Source organism: Quercus robur, chromosome 12 (genome assembly GCF_932294415.1).
Source record: "Quercus robur chromosome 12, dhQueRobu3.1, whole genome shotgun sequence".
NCBI classification, from domain to species: Eukaryota; Viridiplantae; Streptophyta; class Magnoliopsida; order Fagales; family Fagaceae; genus Quercus; species Quercus robur.
The window spans coordinates 19397626-19423041 of record NC_065545.1 but is presented as its reverse complement, the minus strand read 5'-3'; the positions used below and the strand labels follow the sequence as shown (position 1 = coordinate 19423041).

The 25416-nt window shown below is 35.3% G+C and overlaps 1 protein-coding gene across 1 annotated transcript; it reads left to right on the top strand.

Moving 5' to 3' along the window:
* Positions 1 to 1182: 1182 nt before the first annotated feature.
* LOC126709570 (piezo-type mechanosensitive ion channel homolog) lies at positions 1183 to 24093 on the top strand. Its single transcript, XM_050409862.1, has 21 exons — positions 1183 to 1681; positions 2268 to 2348; positions 2770 to 2929; positions 3022 to 3179; positions 4482 to 4638; positions 4754 to 4940; positions 8068 to 8183; positions 9561 to 9645; positions 11247 to 11462; positions 11552 to 11729; positions 12774 to 12902; positions 13094 to 13267; positions 13432 to 13665; positions 14325 to 15875; positions 16337 to 18837; positions 19413 to 19808; positions 20628 to 20786; positions 22162 to 22671; positions 22858 to 23002; positions 23169 to 23313; positions 23489 to 24093. Exons 1-21 carry the CDS (start codon positions 1633 to 1635, stop codon positions 23622 to 23624), a joined length of 7467 nt encoding a protein of 2488 aa, XP_050265819.1. The 5' UTR covers positions 1183 to 1632; the 3' UTR covers positions 23625 to 24093.
* The last annotated feature ends 1323 nt before the right edge of the window (positions 24094 to 25416 follow it).

Sequence of the window (25416 nt, the reverse complement as noted above, 5' to 3'; positions counted from 1 at the left end):
TTAATTAAGAAATAGAAGAATTTCTCCAAATATATTGTTCTACTATTTTCAATTTATTTACAACTATGTCATTAAAAATATTTTTTTTGTGTCTTGAAAGTTGAAAGCATCCTCTTAAGTGTTTTCAAAATAATTTTTTATTTAATTTTTTTGAGAATCTTGTTTTGAACAAAGAAAATAGGATACAATTTCTAAAAACTGTATTTATAATCATTCACTAAAGTCAAAGCTGTCAAACAATAAATTCAAGTGTAGAACTTTATTTTATGGGTTTTTTTTTTTTTTTTTTTGTATTTAAATTTTCTTACCAAATATGGCTTTACTTGGACCTCAATAACTTGATACTTTGATAGTTATGACAGGGTAAATGATAATTGGAACCTTTGTTTTTTTCTTTTTTTTAAATAAAATTGAGCTTTAAGAATTTTGACTATATTAAATGAAATTTCCTTACTTGTTTTTCATATCATTTTTACCTTTTTAGGTTTACAAATTAACACAAGAATATCTGTATATGGTATTTAGGATAATATTTTGGCTTTTAAAATAGGTGGATTTTAAATTATATATTTATAAACATGTTAATAAATAAATAAACAAATAATATATAGTATATATTTGATTCCTGAATAATATCCATCAACCTTGAGTATGATATTTATTACTTTGCCTAGGATTATTCACGGGTCGGTTGGACTCAGTTTTTCATGTGAAGACCTGCTAGCCGACCTGTCAGTTTCGGTTTCTGCACGTGTAGACCTGTTGTCGGTTTGGGCCTGGGTGGTTTGGGCGGGTGCAGGTCAGACTTGAGACACCTCTTTGCCTCCAATTGTAAGAAAAAAAAAAAGAAGCCCTTTTACTGGCTCATTCATCGCAAGGCTCAATCCCATTAGAGACCTTTCAATCGATTTTGACCATTATACCCTCCTGCCAAAAGTGCACATCTTTCACCATTTAAATCACGCAACGTCTCATTTGGGTAACCTGTAAAGCAACAGCATATATTATTAAACAAAAATCCCAATATTCCAACGTTCCACATTAGTCCAAGCTCTAAACATTAAGCACCGTTTGTTACTTGTATTTAAATACATTTTTTTTTCTTCAATTTTTAAATAATATTATAAGCCTATTTATGCATTTTTTTCACCTACATTTCTAAAAAATACAAACAAACTTACCAGCACATCATTGTTAAACAGCCTCTAAACTTTTTCTTTTTGAAAAAAAACATATTAACTTTTCCAAAGGTTTTTTTTTTCAAATATTGTTCTGTTTTTTTTGCAATTCTTATCTGTGACTTTCAGTTTGGACCAGTAGTTACAGAAAATATTTTCTTTAATTAGTTCAGTTATTCACGTGCTTTTGATACAGATTATTGAAATTTTTACCGCGATTTTAGAAAAACACACACCTAGATAAACTAAATTCTGTTTAACACACAGAGAGAAAGAGAGAAGAAAAAGTTCATATTTTGGGGTTCCAAAATTGGTGATTTCTAGGGGGATTTGGAGTTTCCTGAAATGGGTTTTCTTGATTTGGCTGAAATTTGAAAACCCATTAACGGATTTGTGAAATTTGATGAGAAGGTGATGGAATTGCAGTGATTTGTATTGGTAGAAAGTTGTTCTCATGGGTCGCTTTCTTGGTGGGTTTGTATTGCCTCTGTTGCTCCTAACAGGTATGCTTTTGCAATTGTCCCTGGAATGTTTCTATTTTTTTTTTTTTTTGGTTTATTTGTACTATTATTTATAGCTGCTTATTTGTGTGATAGGAAGATTATTTGTAGTGAGTGAACTTGATTTCACTATTAGTACTTTGCTATTGAAATGAACTAGGTGGTAGAATTGAATTGCAATCAGAAACTATAATTGGTTTGAGCTATAACTACTAAAGTAACGTGTTTTCTTTGGCAATTTGAATGGACCCATTTTGAATTAAATATATACCGTGTTTGTATTGCTTGTAAGTTGCCATTGTGTCTTACAATTTATGAAATTTCTATATGGGGTTAGTTTGAATTGTTGGCTCGTAGTCTTAGGGAGAGGAACAATATCACATTCTCTTAGTAGTAGGTGCTACAGGCAGAAAGCTTGCACTCACAGACATACATTATGCAGCAATGTGTAAATTACTTTATTAGCTTCATCAGCGAGTTGCTTTTGTCATAATGCTGTTTGCTTTCAGTATACAGAGACAAAATTGTATATGTTTACTTTGCTTGATGCAAGTCATTGATTTTAAATCTTTCCCTATATTTGTTGCAGCTGCTGTAATTAACTGGAGTTTGATCTCTCTACTTGATTTGATAGCTTTCCTTCTGCTTCAATACAATGCACCGAAAATAGGTAAGCTTCTGTATGTAGTTTAGCAGATTGAATTGTATACTATTATTGTTTTACTGTACTTTGCATGCCATGTGCAATTATGCTTGCATGATGTTTATCATTTGGAATCTTTTTCTTGGGTTGGGGTTGACGATGGGGTTGGTGGAGCTTTTGTTAGAAAGGAGCTGGAATCATCGGGAAAGATATAATATAGCTTACATTATTTGAGAAGGAATACAAGGAAATATGCAATGCATTTTAAATCCTACTTGTTGTGCCTTTATTCATGCCATATCATTGATAAGTTCCCTCTTGATATAGAATTACTCAGTGCTTAGGTTTGGCTGCACAATGCTGCTTGCTTTTGCATTGAATGCTATAATTTAGCTTATTATGCTATTATTATATTAATACTACTAACACTTGCTTTTTTTGGGGGTAGGGTTTCAATTTCGCAGGCGATTTTTGTTATTATGGCCCATTATCATCTTTTCCTTGCTTGTCATTCTTTCTCAAGTAACGTTTCTTGTTATATGGGCTGTTGAGGGAAATAAATGGAGTATAGCAGAAGCTTGGTGGGCAAAACTGATTGGATTCACAACGTAAGAGTTGATCTTTTTTCTTTTTAGTTTTTCCTTTCCCTCAATTTCTTCTGCAAAAACTGATACTTTTTCCCTGTTGTATGCTTATGCAGAGTTCATACCTGGAAATCTCCCTCTGTAATTTATTTCTTGATTGTACAACTAATAGCGGTTTTTGTTGCTTTAGTTGATATATACGGGAATAGATTTGGTCTGGTTCCATGGCGTGCTTCTTGTTGGGGTCATTTCTTGTCATTTATTGAACAATTAGGTTTGTGAGTAGACCACTATGTCCCAAATTTTTATGCAAGTTATTTGTTCTTCCATTTTATTTAATTTTCACTATCAATCATTACATTTTAATTGCAAGTTTGTAGAATCCGATGTCTTATTGTTAGGTGAACATGGTACACTTAGGAATTATTCAAGAGCAATCAAACTGTTGTTCATGGTGACAAAAGTTGGTTGCTATTGTAATGGGTAAAAAAAGGTTCTTTATCATATAATGGGTGAAAGGTTCCACAATTCTGTCAAGATTAAAAAGCAAAGGTTAGGGGAGAGATAGTGTGAAAAATGAACTAAAGCAAAATTTGTATAGGTTAGTTTGGCTTTAGTTATTTAGGATGTCCACGTATTTAAAATGATGGGCATACTTCAAGACCCCTAAATATCTTATCATATGGGGTTGACTTTGTCTTAGAGAAGCTTGCATTCTCTCCTATTTGATTAGGCAGATATCTGGTAGGATCGATCTCCAAGGGTTGTCTAAGAAATCTTGGGCTAAATGGCTGTCTCATGACATTCTCCCTTTTTAGCTTGATGTAGCACTTGATTTTTATTTTTCTTTAATGTTATCAGTTTATAAATCTTGGACTTGGTTTTTTAGAGGACATTGGAAGGTTTCTCATAGTGCTTATTTTCCTTCAGGAAAAAAGTCATCTCAGTAATGAGTAATCTTTTGTACCTTTAATTTTGTCATCTACCCTTGTTTTCATGTTAATCCATCTTTCTATTGTGTAGGTGCTGTTTTGAAATTTCTGGTTAAATCATCTTGATGCTTGTCTGAATGGACCAGTATATATATATATATACTTGTCTGCTTCAACCAGTTGTAGGGCTGGGATTTGCTTTCTGGCAGGATTTTGAACTGAATCCCAGAATTTCTAGAATGCTCCTTTGCCTCTTAGAATTTATGTGTTTAATCAAAAAAAAATTTTCATCACTTTTTCGTGAAAGTGTCATTGTGTGTGGATTTGGATGGAAATTTGATATTTGATGCTTAGCTATTATTGTTTTTTTTTTTCCTATCTTTTTACTGGGAAGTTATTTTCACCATTCTTTCAGTTCAATTTTTAAGTTGTATCTAAAGTGGATTTGCATTTAAAGATCAAGCTACTTAAGTAATATAGTACATACAACATTAGATATGGAAATTTAATAGGACTGCATGTCTGGTATATTAATATACCCTAGCTGTATAATTGCTTTCAGTTACATTCTCAACAAACAAGAGAACTCCTGATCATGTGCTATCGCAAATAATTATTTATTTATTTTTTTTGCAACATGGAAGGTTCTCGTCTTAGGGTGGCATCGTGTTTGCTGTTGCCTGCCATTCAGCTGGTTGTGGGAATTAGCCATCCCTCATGGATTTCTCTACCATTTTTTATTGGAAGCTGTGTTGGTCTTGTGGATTGGTCTTTAACAAGCAATTTTCTAGGACTTTTCAGGTACTTATAAAAAAAAAAAAAAATTTAATGTTCACTGGCCAATATTGTTAATCTTTCTCTCTTGGTCAGTTTTTTGTCCAATTTGTCCCTAATAGTTTTACATATGGTCTTGAAGGTGGTGGAGGCCTCTTCAGCTGTATGCTGGCTTCAATATTGCCCTGCTGTATGTGTATCAGCTCCCTATTGTGTTCCCAAATATGTTTCAACGGATAGCTGATTTCATTGGTCTGTTTAAAGTATCTGCAAATTCTGAGTGGCCTGAAATATGTTCTTGCCTTTCCCTTATACTTTTCTACATCATGGTATGCTCTGTTTCACAACTATCTGGTAGCCAACTCTGTTTAAAGTTAGCATCACAATACTAGTAGAATTACTTACTAACATCTTCTCTGCGATTGAGGTTCTACGAGTCAATTATATTTTAATCTCTCCTTGTGGCATTAGTTTCTTCCTGGATGTAAATTATCACTGGATTCGTATTTTATAAAAGAGATCATATATTTTTCACTAGTCAATATCTCTAGCAAAATTTAAATTAGAGTATAATGAATCCATTAGGTAATCCACACATTCCAACTCTCATTCATGGAAATTTCAAATAAATCTCAAATTTAGTCTCTAGGTTGTCATGTGGCAACCTATTTCTACTAATCATGAGCTTTACTCTATCTTCAATTCTTTTGAAGTATTAACAACAAGGCATGACCCATTGGCACGTTGGGGCACACTTAGAATAGTTGAAGTCAAGATATACTTGCATATGGTCAGCTCTGCTATTAAAAGTAAATTAGACAATAAAGAGAGTTGTAGTTAGACTAGAGTGGAGTAGTGTATCATATTGAATTTATCAATATCTCCAGGTAAAGTAAGATTAGAGTATAATAAATATATTCGTTAATCCACCCATTCAAACTCTCAATCAGGGAAATCATGAATAAATCTCAAATTTTCTCTCTAAGTTATCATGTGGTAACCTATTATAACCAATCATGAGCTTTTTTCTGTGTGTAATTCTTTTGACAAAATTAAAGGTTTGGGGACAAAGTGTGCCAGCATTCCAAAAAAAAAAAAAAAGGCATGAACCCATTGGAATGTTGGAGCATACTTTGTGAATAGTTTTTTTTTTTTGATAAGTAATGGGACTTTTATTCAACAAGAAAAACGCAAACAGCCATTACAAGTGTTCATGATGGTGAACACAAAAAACAGCAAACAAAAAGAACTGAAAACAGAATAAGAAAAGCAACTTAAGAGGCACAACTAAGGGTAGAAAAGAATTCCAAAGCAGAAGAACAGTTTGAATAACCCCAGCACTTAGCCCATTCAAAAAGAGTATTTCGGCTGAGCGCTTGTAACTAATCTAGCGTTCTCTCCAGAGCCTCAAAAGAGCGCCAGTTTCTTTCCAACCAAACAACCCACATCAAACAACCAGGAACCATATTCCATACGTCTGAAGCATGATTTCCCAACCCATAACTCCAACAAGACACCAAACTCACCACAGAACCCGGCATGACCCATTGAATCCCAAAAGCTTGTAACATTTGCACCCATAAAGCATAAGCTACCGGACAGTGAATGAGAAGATGGTCCACAGATTCCGCAGAACAACAACACATACAACACCTATTCGCCAAATGGAGGCCCCGGAGATTCTCCAAGGTAAGGATCCGGCCATGTGTTGCGGTTCACAAGAAGAAAGCCACCCTACTAGGTACCTTGACTTTCCAAATCCCCTTCCATGGGAAGTGAGAAGGAGCTGTACCCCTGATCTTAAGATAGAAGGACTGAGTATCAAACTTACCGTTCCTACTAAGACACCAATGGGGTTTATCCCACCCAATACCTCGTGGGATTTGAGACTGAATGAGTTCTAGGAAAGAGAAGGCAGCCTCAAATTCCCTCTCATGAAAATTCCTATAAAATCTCACATTCCAACATCTACTACTCGCATCCTCCTAATGATCTAACAAGTCAGAAATACAGGCTTCCTTGTCACTAGAACACGCAAATAACTGAGGATAGAGCATTTTAAGAGAGAAATATCCAACCCACCTATCATGCCAAAAACGAATACGGGAACCATCACGCACCACAAAAGCTAAGTGTTTGGAGAACCTCTCCCAACCGACATTAATACCATGCCAAAGGCCACACCCGTGTGCCCTTCTACAATCTTTAGTATTCCACCCCCCTTGATTCTCGCCATATTTGATGGCAATAACCCTCCACCAAAGACCAGTTCCTTCTTGGCCAAACCTCCATAACCATTTCCCTAATAGAGCTTCGTTGAAGTGACCTAACTTCCTAACCCCCAAACCACCCATCTCTAGAGGTGAACACACCTTCTCCCAAGCCACCAAAGAATTTTTAAAACACTCCTCCGAAGACCCCCACAAGAAATTCCTTTGAATACGCTCTAATCTGTCAGCCACAGCTATAGGGATGGTGAATAGTTGAAGTCAAGATGTACTTGCATATGGTCAACTTTACTATTGAAATTAAACTAGACAATGACAGTAAAAGGATAAAGAGAGTTGATGTTAAAGAGTGAGTAGTGTGTCATATCAAATTTAGAGCTGAATTACTGTCCATGGAGCCTGCATATTTAGGCATATGCCTGTGGGTGATGTGCTTAGGAGTTTTGTCGAATGAGTAGAATAAAAGGAGATAGATCTGCTTTTGGATGGAAGAATTGGTTGGGGGAAACACTTGTCCAACATATGGAATTTGATCCTGTTAGGCTTGATGTGGTGTATTTGGAGGGAGCATAGTTGTACTTTTGAGGATGTGGAGAGTTCAAATAATCACCTGCTTGCATTCTTTGTTGGTTCCTTATTTGATTGGTCTCGGGTTTGGGGACTCACATCTAGTGAATCTCCCCTGATGTTTGTAGATTCACTTCTCTTTTGTATATAGTTTTTTGTGTTTTAGTTTTTTATTTTTTTGTTATGATTGGCTGTTTTGCATAAAGTAGTCCTTTAATAATATTTTTTCTTACCTATCAAAAAAAAAAAAAAGAAAAAAAAAAAGGAGAGCCGTCATGTAGATGAGTGAGGCGCCCTCAATAATGTATCTACTTTAGAAGATGGATGCAATTTTGCAATAACACCTCCTTACGGTGGAAATTTTGACATGATGTTGCATGTCATTCTGAATGATGTGGAATCTGGATATTGGCCATCCAAATGTTTTCCTTGCAAGAACATGGTTCAGTTCCAACTTACGTGTAGCCACCCAAACAAGTCCTATACAATTTTCAATAAAAAGCTTACTAACATATGGTTATATTACCTTTTGTCCATATATTTTTGTTGATGTTTTTTTCTTTATCCTTTTTCATTTACTTTGCCATTTTTCTCCTGGTTGTTGCCTTTTGCATTGTATTATGTTTGATTCTTTTTCAACCATTTCTTTTCTCTGATGCAGCTATCTTGTATTAAATGTGATCTGGAGGAAATGGATTATATTATGTCCATGGGAGAAAGTAACTTGACAGAGCAACTTCTTCCCTCAAAGCATTCATTTTTTATTCGTGAATCCAGGTAATAAACTTGGAAAGTTTTTGTCTGTTTAATAACAAACCTCCCCTTTCAATTATTTTATGTTCTATGCTCACAAGATAGTCGTTGTTATTTTTAATTACAAGATTACAACTATCTAATTACTTTACATAAAATCTAATGTGTTTGACTAGATTTCTGGCATTTTTCTTGATAAGTAATAAGTTTTATTGATATCAAAAAAAGGGACACCCTAGTTCACAAGGAGTGTACAGGGGGTCGACAAAAATTACAAGAATCAAGAAAATCAAGAAAGGAAGAGAATGATTGGTTTTGCAAAGTAGCCAACCAATCTAATACAGTTCTAAAGAAAAAAAGCTTGAGATCTGGTATGGGTCTCTCATTATCTTCAAAACACCTACTATTTTTTTCCCTCCAAAGACACCACATTAAGCAATGGGGAACAATTAACCATATATAACCATTTCTATGGCGACCAAGTCTGCCTTGCCAGCAAGCTAGGAGCCCCACAACAAACTGCGGCATAACCCATCTTACTCCAAATAAACCCAAAATCATAGACCGCAAATCCATAGCAATTGGACAGTGAAGAAATAGATGGTCAACTGATTCACCGTTACACTTGCACAATAACAACTGGATTTCTGGCATTAGTTTTGTTATCCCTTTTTTTGACATTTTTGAGGGGTGTTCTTGCAATGTCTTTGAAGAGAAGATTGGATGAAGCCTACTATTAACACTATGAGTAACTTATTGGCTATTCCACCTCTGATACAATTTTCGGATGCATGGGGAAGAAATTTTGCATGCCTAGATCCCTGAGGGATACGAGAGTATCTTTGATGAGAGATTACAAAAAAAGTTCATGAGTTGATCACCTCCTTTCCCTTTCCCTTAATGCTGATAAAATGCCATTCTTCTGCATGGATAATTCAAGGAATGTTCGTTAGCTTTATCAATTTTATGTTAAATCTGCTCAAATTCGCTTTAGTTATTTAAGTATTTTTACTCATTAAATGTTGGAATCTATTTTTCATGAGGTCTGCAGGTCTAATATTGATCAATATAGTGTTTGACACCTAAGGCCAATTATGCATTTTACCAAAGGTTGAAAAAACCAGACAATAAATACTGCGATAAATCTGCTTCATTATGCTTATCTAACAGGATTTTTTTTCCCCTGCTTAATTGCTGATCTGTTGCATCATTCATAATGTTGAAAATTTCCTATTTGGATTTCTTATAAAAATAAAATAAAAAAGAAGAAAATTTCCTATTTGGATTTAATGAGGCTTTGCTGAATTTGAAGTTCTTCTGTTACTCCATTTTGGAGGATGTTTCAACTTCATAAATGGTTTGATGCTTAAAAGCTTACTGGATTGTTTCAATGATTTGCAGATCCGGTGTAAAGCACACCAATGTTTTATTGAGGGGAGCAGTGTTTCGGACATTTAGTATCAACTTTTTCACGTACGGCTTCCCGGTATATAAACATAAACAATGTGTTGTAACGGTCTTGTGAGATTAGTATGTTTCCCTTAGCTAAATGAAATTTATGATGCCTAATAAGCATGGCACTGGATGCTGACCCATTCTTATAACCAATTTTGATGGTAATAATAATGCAGTTGTGAATCTGTTGCTCTAAGCAAACACGTGGTATATGGTATTTGTTTAGTTTGAAAAACAATATAGATATCTCCCACTTATGCAAGTCAGCTTTCAATGCAATTTTATGCCAAGATTTTTGTAGCTCAATTGGTACTTTTCTAGTGTTTCCATCGTAGATGTCCAGTCCCCCCTCCCCCGACTATTGAATTATAAAAAAAAGAAAAAAAAAGAGCTTTCAATTCAATTTTATATTTTATTTAATAAGGTGGATATGAAAATCAGGCACAATATTCTTAAAGGAGTAATGATTAAGGAAAATAAACATGAACATAGATAACATAAAAGAACAGTGGAATTTAAAAGGAAAATTATTTGGTTGTATGAGATAGAAGTAAATCCTGCCTGAATTTAATTGGTGTAGTTCTTTGCAATTATTTGTATGATTTTTTTTTTTTCCTGATATTATATTTTTACTATATTTTTATTATTTGAATCTGAATGCTTTTGGGTTTGCTCCTATTGAAAGGAAGGAATTCTTTGTGCCAAAAGCCTTGTAGCTCAACTAGTACCTCCTAGTGTTTCAACAAAGATGTATAGGAATCAAATCTGCCCTCCCCTAGTAACTACCAAAGAAAAAAAAAAAATGGAATGAGTTCTTAACAACTTTGGATCCAAAACTGCTGGTGAGTTGTTTCTTAAATAGCACCACTTAAGTCTGTAAAAACAGGGCGGAGAGTGAGGTTGTTAGTTCTAGACCCACCATGTAACTTAGCAATAAAAAAGAAAAACACGTTGGATCCAAAGCTGCCAGCAACTAACCTGCCACCATCTCTGCTAGTAGGTGGATAAGTTTTGAAAATGTGGATAATTTGCTATTCAATTGCCTATGGCGATGGAATTATGGGATTTCATTGTAGTTTTTGGGTGAGAGTGGATGATGCTTTAGACAGTGAAAGGGAGGCTTAAGTGTTGGTGACAGAGTTCAAAGGCATCTGAGAGTGGAGTTTGGAATGCTATTCCTCTTTGCTTATTATGGAGTGTTTAGTGGGAGAGAAATAGGATGATGCTTGAAGACTATGAATTATCTACATCGAGACTTAAAATCTTAGTTTGCCAGATCTTTGTTTTATTGGCTGTCTTTGGATACAAGTAGACCTCAAACAATGTTGTGATTTTATTGACTCATTACATTTGTAACTTGATCTAAAAATCCTTTTGGGTATACGAACAGTATACTCTATTGGTTTCTTTTATGTAATTCTTTTTTGGTTTAATGCAATAATTTATAATTTATAAGAAAAAAAATTGTATAAATCTCCTTCCTTGAATATGCTCATACTATAAGATATATAGTCTACTTTAATTTTCTCTTTTGATGTTTGTGCAACTGTGCTTGATATTTTAATTTCTACAAGCATTTTGAGTCTAGTTATGTCAAATTGTTTATAAAAACTCTAGTGGGAATTTTGACAGGTTTCCTTGTTTGCACTATCTTTTTGGAGTTTCCATTTTGCAAGTTTATGCGCATTTGGATTACTTGCATATGTTGGCTACGTTGGATATGCCTTCCCTTCCTTATTCCGTTTGCACCGGTTGAATGGGCTGCTTCTTGTCTTCATTCTCTTGTGGGCTGTTAGCACATACATTTTCAATGTAGCATTTTCTTTCTTGAATTGGAAACTTGGAAAGGTAGTCCTCTCTTTTGCGATTAAATTTTTCTATGGATTATCCTATGATAGGGTCAATGGTTTTAATTTATTTCTTTAATTCATATACAGGACATGGAAATTTGGGAGATGGTTGGGTTGTGGCATTATCCCATACCTGGATTCTTTCTGCTTGCACAGTTTTGTCTTGGAATTTTAGTTGCCCTGGGTAATCTTGTGAACAACTCTGTTTTCCTCTGCTTGTCTGATGAGCATGGGCAACCTTCAAATCAAAACTCTACAGCGGAAGGTGATTAAATACATATTGTCTGGAGTTTGTAGTGTAGCATGTGTTTCTCAAAATTTTGTGGAAGTTTGTAGTCTAGCATGTGTTTCTCTGGTTTGAAGTGTACGCTTGTTTCCTATATATATATTCACACACACAATACTGTGACACCAGTTAACTGAATAAATTTTTTTTTTTTTTTTTTTGATAACTGACTAAATAATTAATAATCCACTTTTTGTGTTGAATTAAATTCATGGAAATGGATTGATATATGTTTGTTGGCTTCATTACCTCTACAAATCTTTTCCCAATATTTGGGATTGGATGCACAAATCTTGTTTTTCTATCTTCTGTCTCTAAGGCCATATTATATTCATTGCCGGTCAATTTGAACCATATCAGTCTTTGTGGGTGAAGTCTTTGGTTTCTCACATTGTACATGGTGTTGTTCCACATGATGTGCTGTATCTCTTTGCAGGTCTGTCATCTTGTTGAGTTAATTATGGTGACAATTTTACGGGATCTGCAAGACCAGATTTGCACCCATATTTTTTAATCTTTACTCCCTCTCTCCCAGAGCATCATGACACTTGTAAACAATGGTTGTTGGTGCAGAACTTTTTATATCACATTTTTTGTCGTATAGATTTACAAGAGTATATCTCCTACAATTATTGGGCCCCTTTATATATGTATGATTGTTAATATTAAAAGTCAATTATAGTGCTTATATGTGACAGAAACTTTACAAGTACCTTTCCCATGTTAGCTTTTTAAAGATTAGATGGAATTGTGGAGAAGGTGTTTTACATGATCTTTTTGTCATTCTGATGATAACTGTTTGCTTGCTTTATCACTTGATTTCTCATTGTTTCCTGAATTATTTGTAAAGAGGTATTTCAGTTTTACAAATTTGATATTGTGACATCCTTTTTCTTCTGGGATTTTTATTCTGTATTCTTAATCCAGCTCTGCTCTTAGATTTGCTTTGCTGATAAACTGTAATTGGGTTATATACTTCAGTTCCATCTATTTGATTTTGTCTTCCCATTTTTTTAATCATAGTGGAGGAAGAGACTAAGGTATTGATTGTTGCTACAATTGCATGGGGACTGCGCAAAAGCTCTCGGGCTATAATGCTGGCACTGATATTCCTTATTGCCATGAAACCTGGTTTCTTCCATGCTGTGTATAGTATGCTTTCTCAACTCATTATTAATTCTGTCCTTCTAAAGAGTAATATATTTTATTATTTTATTCATAAAATTGATTTATACCATAATGCCTTTTGTTTGGGTCAATTTTATAATGCTTAGAAATGGATTGATGTGATATGAATTCATGGCATTTTGCTGATATTTGTTATGTTCTTACTTTTGCTTCAGTGATATTCTTCTTGATATATCTTTTGAGCCACAACATCAGCAGAAAGACACGCGAGTCTATGATTCTCTTATGTGAGGCTCACTTTGCACTGTTATACATTCTTCAGATTGATTTGATTTCTAATTTTCTGGAGCAAGAAGGCTCTTTAAGTATGGAAATCCTATCACAGTTAGGTAAGCATTTACTTTTAACTAGTTAGAATTGTTATGTATCAAGTGGACATGGTTGTGGTCAATTATTTTCTGCATTAGAGATTTCTTCATGGTAATATCAGTCAAATTTCATTGTCTGAACCCAAAAGATAAGTTTATTAATCATTTATGTGAATTTGATGCAGGTCTCCTTGAATATGATAGCTCCTGGGATTTTCTGGAAGTAGCTTTGCTTGCTTGCTTCTGTGCAATTCATAATCATGGTTTTGAGATGCTATTTTCATTCTCAGCAATTGTGCAGCGCACCCCTAGCCTACCTGTTGGATTTAGCATCTTGAAAGCTGGTCTGAACAAATCAGTTTTGTTGTCAGTGTATGCCTCCTCAGCCACCAAATACAGTCATGATAATCCTTCCTATGGTATAATTTTATCCTTGCTTAGTATATTTTGGAATGACTTTTTGCTGTGGTCTCTAAGAATATCAGGATTAGTTTGAAATTTAGTTTAGTTTTCCAAATTAGTTCCAAATGTTAATTTAAATACTGACTTTTTACTTCTGAGAGTTTTATTTTATGTATAAAATTTGATAATTGTGCATGTTCAGAAGACCCTCCCTTACAGTTTCCTCATTAATATCAATATTTTTGTGTAGTCGTGTTCTTTTTTGACGCATCAATTGATTATGGTGAATGATCCAGATAAAAGTTGGATGAACCAGAATCAGAGCCAATAAGCTTTACCCAACCATTTGTTTCGGGTTTATGAATTAAAATGTGATCTGTAATTGTTTGTGATTATTTTAGGGACAACTCTCAGTGTGTCAACAACCCTTATGAGATGGCATGTTCAATTCTTGGATGATATGATAGAAAAACTATGATTTTTAAATAGCAGTATCTAAATCCATTGTATGTGACAGTTGGGTCTTAGGAAATTATTAATTGTATTGCCAGTGCAGTTACTGTTACTGCTACTCGTGTATCACTTTTCACTTTTCACTTTTCAGTGATATATACTCATGTTAATTTTGCAGAGGGGAAAAAAAGTGCTATGTACTCATATTTTTTATTTTTTTCAGAGAGAAGGATAGCATCATTCCTCAGTGCAATTGGACAGAAGTTTCTATCTATATATAGATCATTAGGAACCTACATTGCTTTCATAACAATTCTCCTCACAGTTTACCTGGTGAGACCTAATCATATTTCACTTGGGTACATATTATTCCTCCTTGTTTGGATAATCGGAAGACAACTGGTTGAGAGGACAAAAAGACGTCTATGGTTTCCATTAAAAGCATACTCTATCATGGTATTTATATTTCTATATAGCTTGAGCAGTTTCTCCAGCTTTGAGATGTGGCTGTCCAGTTTGATAGATCTCAATTTTTATTTGGGCTACAACTCAGAAGCTTCATCCTTGGAAAATGTTTGGGAATCTTTGGCAGTCTTGATTGTGATGCAACTTTATAGCTATGAGAGGAGGCAGAGCAAGAAAAACAGTTCAGATGATTCAGATCCAATGGAATGTGGAGTACTTGGGTTTCTCCAAAGGTTTCTTATTTGGCACAGCCAGAAGATCTTGTTTATTGCTTTGTTTTATGCTTCTTTATCTCCAATTAGTGCATTTGGTTTTGTGTATCTAGTTGGCCTTGTCATCTGTTCCACTTTACCTAAAGATTCCCGGGTCCCATCCAGATCATTCTTAGTTTACACTGGATTTTTAGTTACAGCTGAGTATCTTTTTCAGATGTGGGGTGAACAGGCTGGGATGTTTCCTGGACAGAAACACTCTGATTTGTCCCGTTTTTTGGGATTCTCTGTCTTTAAGCCGGGCTTCTGGGATCTAGAATCAGGCTTGAGGGGAAAAGTGCTGGTGATTGCTGCATGTACTCTTCAATACAATGTCTTTCGTTGGTTGGAGAAGATGCCAAGTACTATTGTAAACAAAGGAAAGTGGGAAGAGCCTTGTCCTTTGTTTGTTTCAGAAGAGGATGACTCAGTTGATGTTTCCATTTCTAATGAGGATATTAAGCCGTTATCAGATTCTGGTGCACTGTCTGTAAAACAAGAGGGGGTGACAAGCAATTCATGGCCATTTTTCTCCTCTGGTTTGTCTCAATCATCTAATCCTGCATCTTCTAAAGCAGGCATCTCTGACGGTGGCAGCACTAGAAAATATTCATTTGGGTATATCTGGGGAAGCACCAAGGAGACTCATAAGTGGAACAAGAAACGGATACTTGCCTTGAGAAAGGAGAGATTTGAAACACAGAAGAGACTCTTGAAAATATATTTGAAATTTTGGATGGAGAATTTGTTTACTCTCTTTGGTCTTGAGATAAACATGATTGCCTTGCTGCTTGCTAGCTTTGCTTTGTTGAATGCAATATCTATGTTATATATTGCATTGCTTGCTGCTTGTGTTCTTCTGAATCGACGCATTTTACGTAAATTGTGGCCCCTGTTAATCTTCTTGTTTGCTTCTATTCTTATTCTTGAGTATTTCGCCATCTGGAAGAGTACATGGTCTTTGAATCAAAATATTCCAAGTGAGACTAATATACAATGCCATGATTGCTGGAGAAGCTCAACCCTTTATTTCCAGTATTGCAAGAACTGTTGGTTGGGTATTACTTTTTGGCCCCGTTATAATTGCTGCTTGGCTGTTATAATTACTTGTTTACTTATGTGTTTTCTATTGGTGAAATATGTTGGTATAGTGAATAAATTTCTCTTCTGACAAGGCCTAAATGTTCAGATGCTAAAGCTACTTGGCTAACTTTTATTCTTGCAATCTGTAAAAGTGTTTTTACTTTTTTCTTTGTTCTGTCTACAGGAAGCTTATTATAGATGTTTAATACGGATTTTAAAGAACTTTTAGAGGCTTTTTTACAATCAAATTGCAATTATTTTTTGGTTCTGCCAACATGGTCCAATGCTCAGGACCAAGTCCCAAGCCATTCCAAATATATTTTAATGATCTTTTATGATATTAAATTTGTTTATTTTCTATTTTCGTGCCTTGAGCTCTATGCACAGTAAGCCATTTCTCTTAGCCTGTTAAAATTGTCTACCACATTTTCTGCAGGTCTTATTGTTGATGATCCTCGAACACTTACCAGCTATTTTCTGGTCTTCATGCTTGCTTGTTTCAAACTTCGTGCTGATCACCTGTCCAGTTTCTCAGGGTCATCGACATATCGCCAGATGATGTCTCAGCGTAAAAACACATTTGTTTGGAGAGATCTATCTTTTGAAACTAAAAGCATGTGGACAATTCTTGACTACTTGAGGCTTTACTGCTATTGCCATCTATTGGACCTTGTGCTTGCATTGATTTTGATTACTGGAACGCTGGAGTATGACATTCTACACCTTGGTTATCTAGCTTTTGCTCTGGTATTCTTTCGAATGAGACTTCAAATACTAAAGAAAAAGAATAAGATATTCAAGTTCTTGCGCATGTACAACTTTGCTCTTATTGTTCTCTCTCTTGCCTATCAATCTCCTTTTGTGGGGGAGTTTAGTGCTGGGAAGTGTGAGACAATGGATTTCATATATGGAATGATTGGATTTTATAAATATGACTATGGATTCCGGATTACTGAGAGATCTGCGCTAGTTGAGATTATCATATTTATGTTGGTTTCACTTCAGTCATATATGTTCTCCTCCCAAGAGTTTGATTATGTGTTTCGATATCTTGAAGCAGAGCAAATTGGTGCCATTGTGCGTGAGCAAGAGAAGAAAGCTGCATGGAAAACTGCACAGTTACAGCATATTCGGGAATCTGAGGAGAAGAAACGCCAGCGTAACTTGCAAGTGGAGAAGATGAAGTCTGAGATGCTTAACTTGCAAATCCAGCTTCACAGCTTGAACTCAACTGCCAACATTGATGGAACTTCTCCTCTTAGTGAAGGCCTAATGAGGAGGAGAGGTACTTCTATTACTTCAAATAATGATGCTGGAACTTCTGATAAAGCAGAAATAAAATACAAGATACAAGAACAGATCATCAGAGAGGATTTGGTATCCTCATCTGAATTGCATGACTCTCCTGGTAGTATGAATGCAGAAAGTCCATCAGTAGCAGAGTTTAACAAGCATTTGGTGGGATCTCCTCATTGTGAGATCACTGAAGTCGAATCAGACATTTTGGATAGTGCATTTTCTGATTTAGACAAAAAAGAAAAAGTCAAAGGCCAGGCAAAAGAAAACCCATTGATATCCGCAGTGCAGATGATAGGTGATGGTGTTTCCCAAGTACAGTCTATTGGCAATCAGGCAGTCAACAACCTTGTGAACTATTTGAACATAGGACAAGAAGACACCAATGTGAAAGAGAACTTGTTTGCTGAGGATGGGATATATGATGAGATGGAGAGCCAAAAAACAGAGTACTTGTATGTGGAGCGCTCTTCTTCTTTGCAGTCTGATCAGAGTTCTGATGCGGCAAGTCTGCAGTTAGGAAGGCTCTTCTGTCACATATGGTCCCAAATGCAATCCAATTATGATGTTGTGTGTTATTGTTGCTTTGTTCTTGTCTTTCTATGGAACTTTAGTTTGCTTTCTATGGTATATCTTGCGGCTCTATTTCTGTTTGCTCTATGTGTAAATACCAGCCCAAGTTACATCTTCTGGGTTATCATGCTGATCTACACAGAAGTTTATATATTGCTTCAGTATCTGTATCAAATTCTCTTTCAGCACTGTGGGTTAAGTTTTGATTCTGGCCTACTTCGTGAGTTGGGATTCCCTGCACATAGAAATGTGTCATCCTTTGTTGTCAGCTCTTTACCGCTTTTTCTTGTCTACTTATTTACACTTATACAGAGCTCTATAACTGCAAAAGATGGTGAATGGATGTCTTCAACAGACTTCAATTTCAGTAAGAAGAGTGCTCTCTATAGAAATGAAGTTTCTGTAAATTATAGCTGGAGTGAGAGCACAAGGGGGCTGCTACAGCTAGTGACAAATATGGCAAAATTGATAATCAGAAGCTTCTTTAGGTACTGGAAATCATTGACTCAAGGAGCAGAGTCTCCTCCTTACTTTGTCCAGGTGTCTATGGATGTCCAATCTTGGCCAGAGGATGGGATTCAGCCAGAGAGAATTGAGTCTGGAATAAATCAATTGCTAAGAACTGTCCATAATGAAAGATGCAAAGAAGAAAACCCTAATCTCTGCCCTTTTGCCAGTAGAGTTCATGTTCAAAGCATCGCAAGAAGTCAAGAAAACTCAAATGTGTCATCAGTTGTTTTTGAGGTGGTATATGCATCCCCTTTGACAGAGTGTGCTTCAGCAGAATGGTACGAGTCGCTGACTCCAGCAACTGATGTAGCAAAGGAAATTCTTAAAGCACAGCATGCTGGGTTTGTTGAAGAAATCAGATTCCCTTACCCCATACTCTCTGTAATTGGGGGAGGCAAAAGAGAAGTTGATCTATATGCCTACATATTTGGTGCAGATTTGAGTGTATTTTTTCTAGTCGCCATTTTTTACCAATCAATCATAAAAAATAATAGCGAATTTCTTGATGTGTATCAGCTTGAAGATCAGTTTCCAAAAGAGTTTGTGTTTATCTTAATGGTAAGTCTATTGATAGTGTTTTCTTTGTTGTTTTGATCCATGCTTTAATTATTGTAAATGAAGTTTTTGAAGAAGACTTGAGAGTTACAAATTTGTTCTATGAGTCAACTTTTGTCCATATGACTTAGACTCATTTCATGAATCTGAGATCGGTAAACTAGCATGGAAACCATATAAAAATTAGTTTCAAAGTTTCTCAACTGGAAAATTCTTGTCTTAAACTTTGTCAGCTTCCCAACTTCATTTAAATATCCTTTATTTGTGATTTTATGAAGGTAACAAATAATCTATTTTTCATATGATTTTAAAAATAATTTGGGGATCCATCATTTTTTTGGGTGTGTGTGTGCGCTCATATTTCCTCTATACATGTACCATCTACTGGCAATACTTTTTTTTTTTTTTTTTTATTCTTTTTTCTGAAATTAATTTTTTACTTGTAAATAAATTTAGGACCCCTTACTACTTGGTTTACTTTGGAGATGTATGTTAAGATGGACAGTTAGATCTTTGCATTTTGTTTGGGTTAATATGGCTGGGACTTCCTAACTGGGTTGAATGCTTATTCCATGCAGATTATCTTTTTCTTGATCGTGCTTGATCGCATAATTTACCTCTGTTCATTTGCAACGGGTAAAGTTATTTTTTACCTTTTCAACCTCATCCTCTTCACGTATTCAGTGACAGAGTATGCTTGGCACATGGACGCTTCACAACAGCATGCTGGAGGGTTAGCACTCCGTGCTATATATCTTGCCAAAGCTATTTCTTTAGCTCTGCAGGCTATACAAATTCGATATGGGATTCCTCATCAAAGCACATTGTATCGGCAGTTCTTGACCAGTGAAGTTTCACGAACTAAGTACTTGGGCTATAGACTTTATCGTGCTCTACCCTTTCTGTATGAATTGCGATGTGTACTTGACTGGTCATGCACAGCAACATCTTTGACCATGTATGACTGGCTCAAGGTGAGTTTTTGAAATACTTATCATCAGCATGCTTTAGTGACTCTAACCTCTGTAACCATACTACCATTCTTTATCCTCTGTATAATCATTATGATTAGTCTTTTATTATTGTTAAATTTGACCCAGGCATCAAAGCCTCAAAAGCCCAGGAGAACCATCTGGGAAAAATATAGGACCATCATTTGACTCTAAACATGTTTTGCCAATTAACATGGTATTATAGTAGGAGATCCTGAGTTTGATCCTTGTCTCCACTCTACCTCCCATTTAAAATGTTGAAAATCTCATATGTTGGACCCTACTTATTAAGGGGTAGTTTAGGCCCACACGTGAGGGGGAGTGTTTAGAATTATGGTTAAATGATAAAATTCTCTATTTCCTAACAACTTAAGCTTTTGGGACAATTGGTAATTTAAAAATTATCATTATCATCATTGCCTATCAACATCATTATCATCTTTGTAGAGAGGAAACCAAAATAAAAATAGGGGAAGAAATGTGGAGTTCATAAATTCATTGATATCTATTGGATGATTGGAACCACGAAATCAAGTTATCCTATTTAAGGAGATTGTATAAATCTGCATACTGTTTCATCATTATATGTAATTTCAAATTTGAGAAGATTGTATTTTCCTGACTATGGTGCACGATAAGACATTAAGGTTGACTTAATGATTACCAGTCTGTAGTTATATAATTATTATATCTTCTAATAGACAATTGACTGCTTTTTGGGTATAATGCTTTTAGTGATACAGTTTGATTGGATAATTTGAGATGCTTATATTTGAAACTGATAGAAGGTTTTCTTATTAGTTGGAGGACATACATGCAAGCTTGTTCCTTGTCAAATGTGATGCAGTCTTGAATAGAGCTAAACACAAACAAGGAGAAAGGCAAACTAAAATGACCAAATGTTGCAATGGGATATGTTTGTTCTTTATATTAATCTGCGTTATCTGGGCTCCTATGCTGGTAAGCAACTATAAAGGCAGAAACTACTGGTTGAATAATGCTAAATGTATTCTAAGCTGCTGTTTGGAATATTGATAACATTTAGGAACCAAAATACTGACAGCTTTTATAATGCGGTTGATGGTCTCTCTTTGGAATACTTAAAATATTGAGATTAATCAAAGGAAGTGCATGTGCACTTTAGGATGAATCCCTTTAAAAGATACTGATGTATTTAAGAAACTCATCTGGCAAGTTAATGTTTCATGATAATAAAGGTTTTTAGCACGTTGAAGGTTAATATGCTTGAAAATACTACTCATAATCGTATGATTCTTTATTCTATTAATGGGTTTGATTTTTTACAATTGCTGATTATGTTTTCCTTAAGATCTTGATGGAGCTGAATAACATGTCAGATATCGGCCACATTTTGTCTTTAGGTCTGTACTTCTGGATATATTAGATAGGTGGAACCTATGAGGAGCACCACCAAATATGTTTGAATTATTTTACATGACCAAAAACAGATAAAATGGAAAATTATTATCTTTTATGTCTCTGTTTGTGACTATTATGTATTCCCCTACTCTAATTATAGCCCTTCATTTTAAAATATGGCCACAATATTCTGGATATTCTTTTAAAGAGATTTTTATGTTGCTTTTGATTTCTACAATTACATTCTCTATCCAACCTACTGAAACAATCAAAACTAAAACAAAAAGGATCTTGCTTGAATAGATGCATGTCTGCTGTGTACTTCAAATTATTTGATTTATTCAACCAGAATGTGTATGGGGGCATGCCAAAGGAGTGCCATCTTCTGATAAAGTACCCTTGATAAGCATTTTTCTTTTCAGAAAATCCAATAGCATTCATTTTATAAGGCTGTACCACTTACGTTAGTCTGAATAATTTCCCTTTTTGGGGGAGAGGGGTGGGGGGAAGTCTTGTAGAATGTAGACTTTACAAAGAGGAGAAACCTTAATCAGTAAATAAAAGATAAGGGTAGCTTTAGATAGCGGCTTAAACACCAAAGAAAATTCTGAAAGTGCGGAAACAATTCCGACATATCTACTGATTCTCCCATTGCTGGAAACTAGATTCTCAATTTGCCTGTCTAACTGCAGCAATGCAGATCCTTAGATATATTGAAAACTCATTCAGTTCCTTCAAGATCAGAGTACATCTGTTTATTGGATTCCTTTACCTGTCCATTTAGATCAAGTTAGGGCAGACACAATCATCTCACAGATTCTATTAGATTAGAAGGAAGTTTTCTCTCTAGATTCGTTGCATTTTCTTGAACAACTTGCATAAGCAGTAAGCATGATCCTTTCTTCACCACCAATGTATTTTAATTGTGCATTGACTTCTTGTTTTCTCTTTACAGATGTATAGCAGTGGTAACCCAACAAACATTGTTAACCCTGTTAAAGATGCCAGTGTTCAGATTGATATTAAAACAGCGAGTGGAAGATTGACCTTGTATCAAACCACTCTCTGTGAAAAGATCCCATGGGATCAGTTCAATGATGATATTGATCTTGATCCCCAAAGTTTTTGGGACACATATAATGAGAATGATATCCAGTTGATATGCTGCCAACCTGATGCCAGTATTTTGTGGCTTGTCCCCAGTGTTGTTCAGACAAGATTCATTCAGTCCCTTGACTGGGATACGGACATGGATATTATTTTTACTTGGGTACTTACCCGAGACAGACCAAAAGGAAAGGAAGTTGTGAAATATGAAAGAACTATCGATCCTGTGGATCTTCCAATGCGATCAGATGTTCAAAAAGTTTTAAATGGCTCTATGAACAGCTTTAGGATCTATAATGTCTATCCGAGATACTTCCGTGTTACTGGTTCTGGTGATGTCAGACCTCTGGAACAAGAGGTATGCTACACCTTAACTAGGTTCTTTTCTTCATTCCTAGTTTCTCTCTCTTTCTCTGTATGTGTGTGCGCACTAAATGGTTCTTGGTGTCATGTGATGCTATAACAGTGTCTATAGTATCCATTGTATTTATCACATATATTGTTATTTTATTATGAAGAGCACTAAAATACAACTATCTTACAGGAAATTTCTGTCAATGCGGATCTTGTTATAAATCGTGCAAATTATGAGTGGTGGTCCTTCAATGATGTCAATTCCTCAGGAGTCACTGGATGTGGAGGTTTGACTGGACCCATGGCAATCATAATATCTGAGGAAGTACCTCCTCGTAAGTTTTAAAGAATTTTTATATATAGATGATATTTTAGTAAGAAAAAGTTCTCTATCAATTCATATGCTGTACCTGCTTGTGGGTTTTTTTTTTTTTTTTTTTTTTTTTTATAAATTCTTTTTTCTTTTATTGAGATATTTTTAATACTCCAATACTTCTTCAGAAGGTATCATTGGTGACACTCTCAGCAAGTTCAGCATATGGGGGCTGTACATAACCTTTGTTCTTGCAGTTGGCCGTTTTATCAGGCTGCAATGTTCTGACTTAAGAATGAGAATCCCTTATGAGAACCTTCCTTCCTGTGATAGGTAAAGCGGCTTCTTTTTTTTTTTTTTTTTTTTTTTTTTTGTCGTTCTCCACATAATGATGCCTCTTATAAGAAACTTGGATCATAAGATTGTGTTCCCTTAGGCAGAGATGGACAAATTATATTTGGGCTGTTTCTTATTAAGTGTATTATTTATTTCTTCTGGTGTACTGTAGGTTGATAGCCATCTGTGAGGATATATATGCCGCAAGAGCAGAAGGTGAGCTTGGAGTAGAAGAGGTTCTCTACTGGACGCTGGTGAAGATCTATAGGTCACCACACATGCTGCTTGAGTACACCAAAATTGACTAAAAACCCAACATCAAAGGCTGCCTTTAGTTGCCAACAACTTCACAGGATTTAATGCTGACATTAGGTTAGACTAACACCAAGGTATAGCAGAAGAAGATACTAACATCATTTATAGTGGTAGACTGGTAGGGATACTACCAATCATGATCGTTGCTGTAGCATTTATCCTAAAGACCTCTGGTCTCTATTGAAAGGAATCCAGCGAGAGAATTCTACATGTTTATCATACAGGCATTGTAACATCTTGTGTAAATTTCCATTTTAGGTACCCATGAAGTTTCTGGTCAAGCTTCAATTATCAATGACTGATTCGGAGTGATTTTTTTTTACCCTCTACTGTAAATATAGTTTACTAGCAACCCATATATTGTGCCAGACCTGTTATGGTTACAGGAATACATGGGAGCAAATCTGTGCATCTGAAATTCTTTTCAACAGAATCAGGTACACCCAAAGGTTTCAATTTTTTGAAAGGCAGAGCCATACTGTTAGTGTTTACACATTAGAAAAGGAAAAATACTTGATAGAAATGTTTGGGTTGTATGTGCGCGCATTTGTGCATGCATGCCATTGCCATGTGCATCACTCAGCACATGCATGCACAAATGTTCTCACACTCATGGACGAGCAGGTTCTGGCACATAATTCCTACAACATGCTATCCACATTCAAACCTCCAACCAAATCTCTCATCTGAGAAGAATAAATAACTTCGTAATATTCCATCAGAGGAAGATGTGGGTTTTCTTGTATCCTTTAATAGCCTCCTGCCCTTTGGTCTGGATAGAAATTGTCCTGTATATGGGTTCTATGCAACTTTGTCTCGGTTTATATGAACAAAGCTTTTCCTTTAAAATTGATGTGGGTGATTGCATCCAAGCAAAACAGAACCTGGATTCAAATGCTCAACACAAAATATATATTAGACAGACTATAAATTGACTTCAATATGGAATGTTCCTACCTTGGCCTAATGGATTTTTTTTTTTTTTTTTTTTTTTTTTTTTTAATAATAATTGTTACAACAACTAGGGGATGGAGATTCCTCAAGGATTTGAAGAAGTATAGACACTATCAGAAGAGGAGTTTATTATGTAATATGTGATGGTCAATTGGGTCCCTTGCATGGATAAATTATAAACCAAATGCAAAGAATGTATTGATTGCTCGGTGCTAAGATCTAATAATTCCTAATGAGAGACTGTGGGATAAGGGTAGGTATCTCTTACACCTGTTCCATGGAGCAGGCTTAGTGGGTGTTTGCATAGCAAACACAGCAGGTATTTTGCATTTTTCCTTGGGTCTCATGCATTGTTCACGGACTAGCAAGTATGGAAAAACGTAAATGTAACTTTAAAACTAGGTCTATGGGTACTATTCATAGTTTAAAAATTATTTTGCTATAGTATTTTCAACAATAAGTTTTCAATTTTCACCAATAAATTGTATCCAAACAGACTCTTATAAGACAATAATTTTTATAGGTAAGATGATAATTTTATTTAAAAAACCCAAATGAGTGCACAAACAATAAAGGGAAACCTGTCTATCAACATCTTTACAAAACGCCCAAAAAGGAATAAATGAGATGGGTTGAAGTCCCAAGTTGAACAAAAAGAAGTCCAATGGACAAGAGAATGAGCCATGCTATATTTAATAGTTAACCGAGGCAATATTTACTAGTTAACTGTTTGATCCAGAATCGGTAGGGCATATAGCCTCCACATTCCTATGTCATCAACAAATGTACCAAACAAGCTACAGTGGGTAGCAGAAAAGAAAAAGTGATAAT

Coding starts and splice junctions, on each gene's coding strand:
- LOC126709570 (XM_050409862.1), top strand. CDS start 1,633: ATGGGTCGCTTTCTTGGTGGGTTTGTATTGCCTCTGTTGCTCCTAACA. Junction 9,646..11,246: donor TTTTCACGTACGGCTTCCCG/GTATATAAACAT, acceptor GAATTTTGACAG/GTTTCCTTGTTTGCACTATC. Junction 13,268..13,431: donor GGAAATCCTATCACAGTTAG/GTAAGCATTTAC, acceptor AATTTGATGCAG/GTCTCCTTGAATATGATAGC.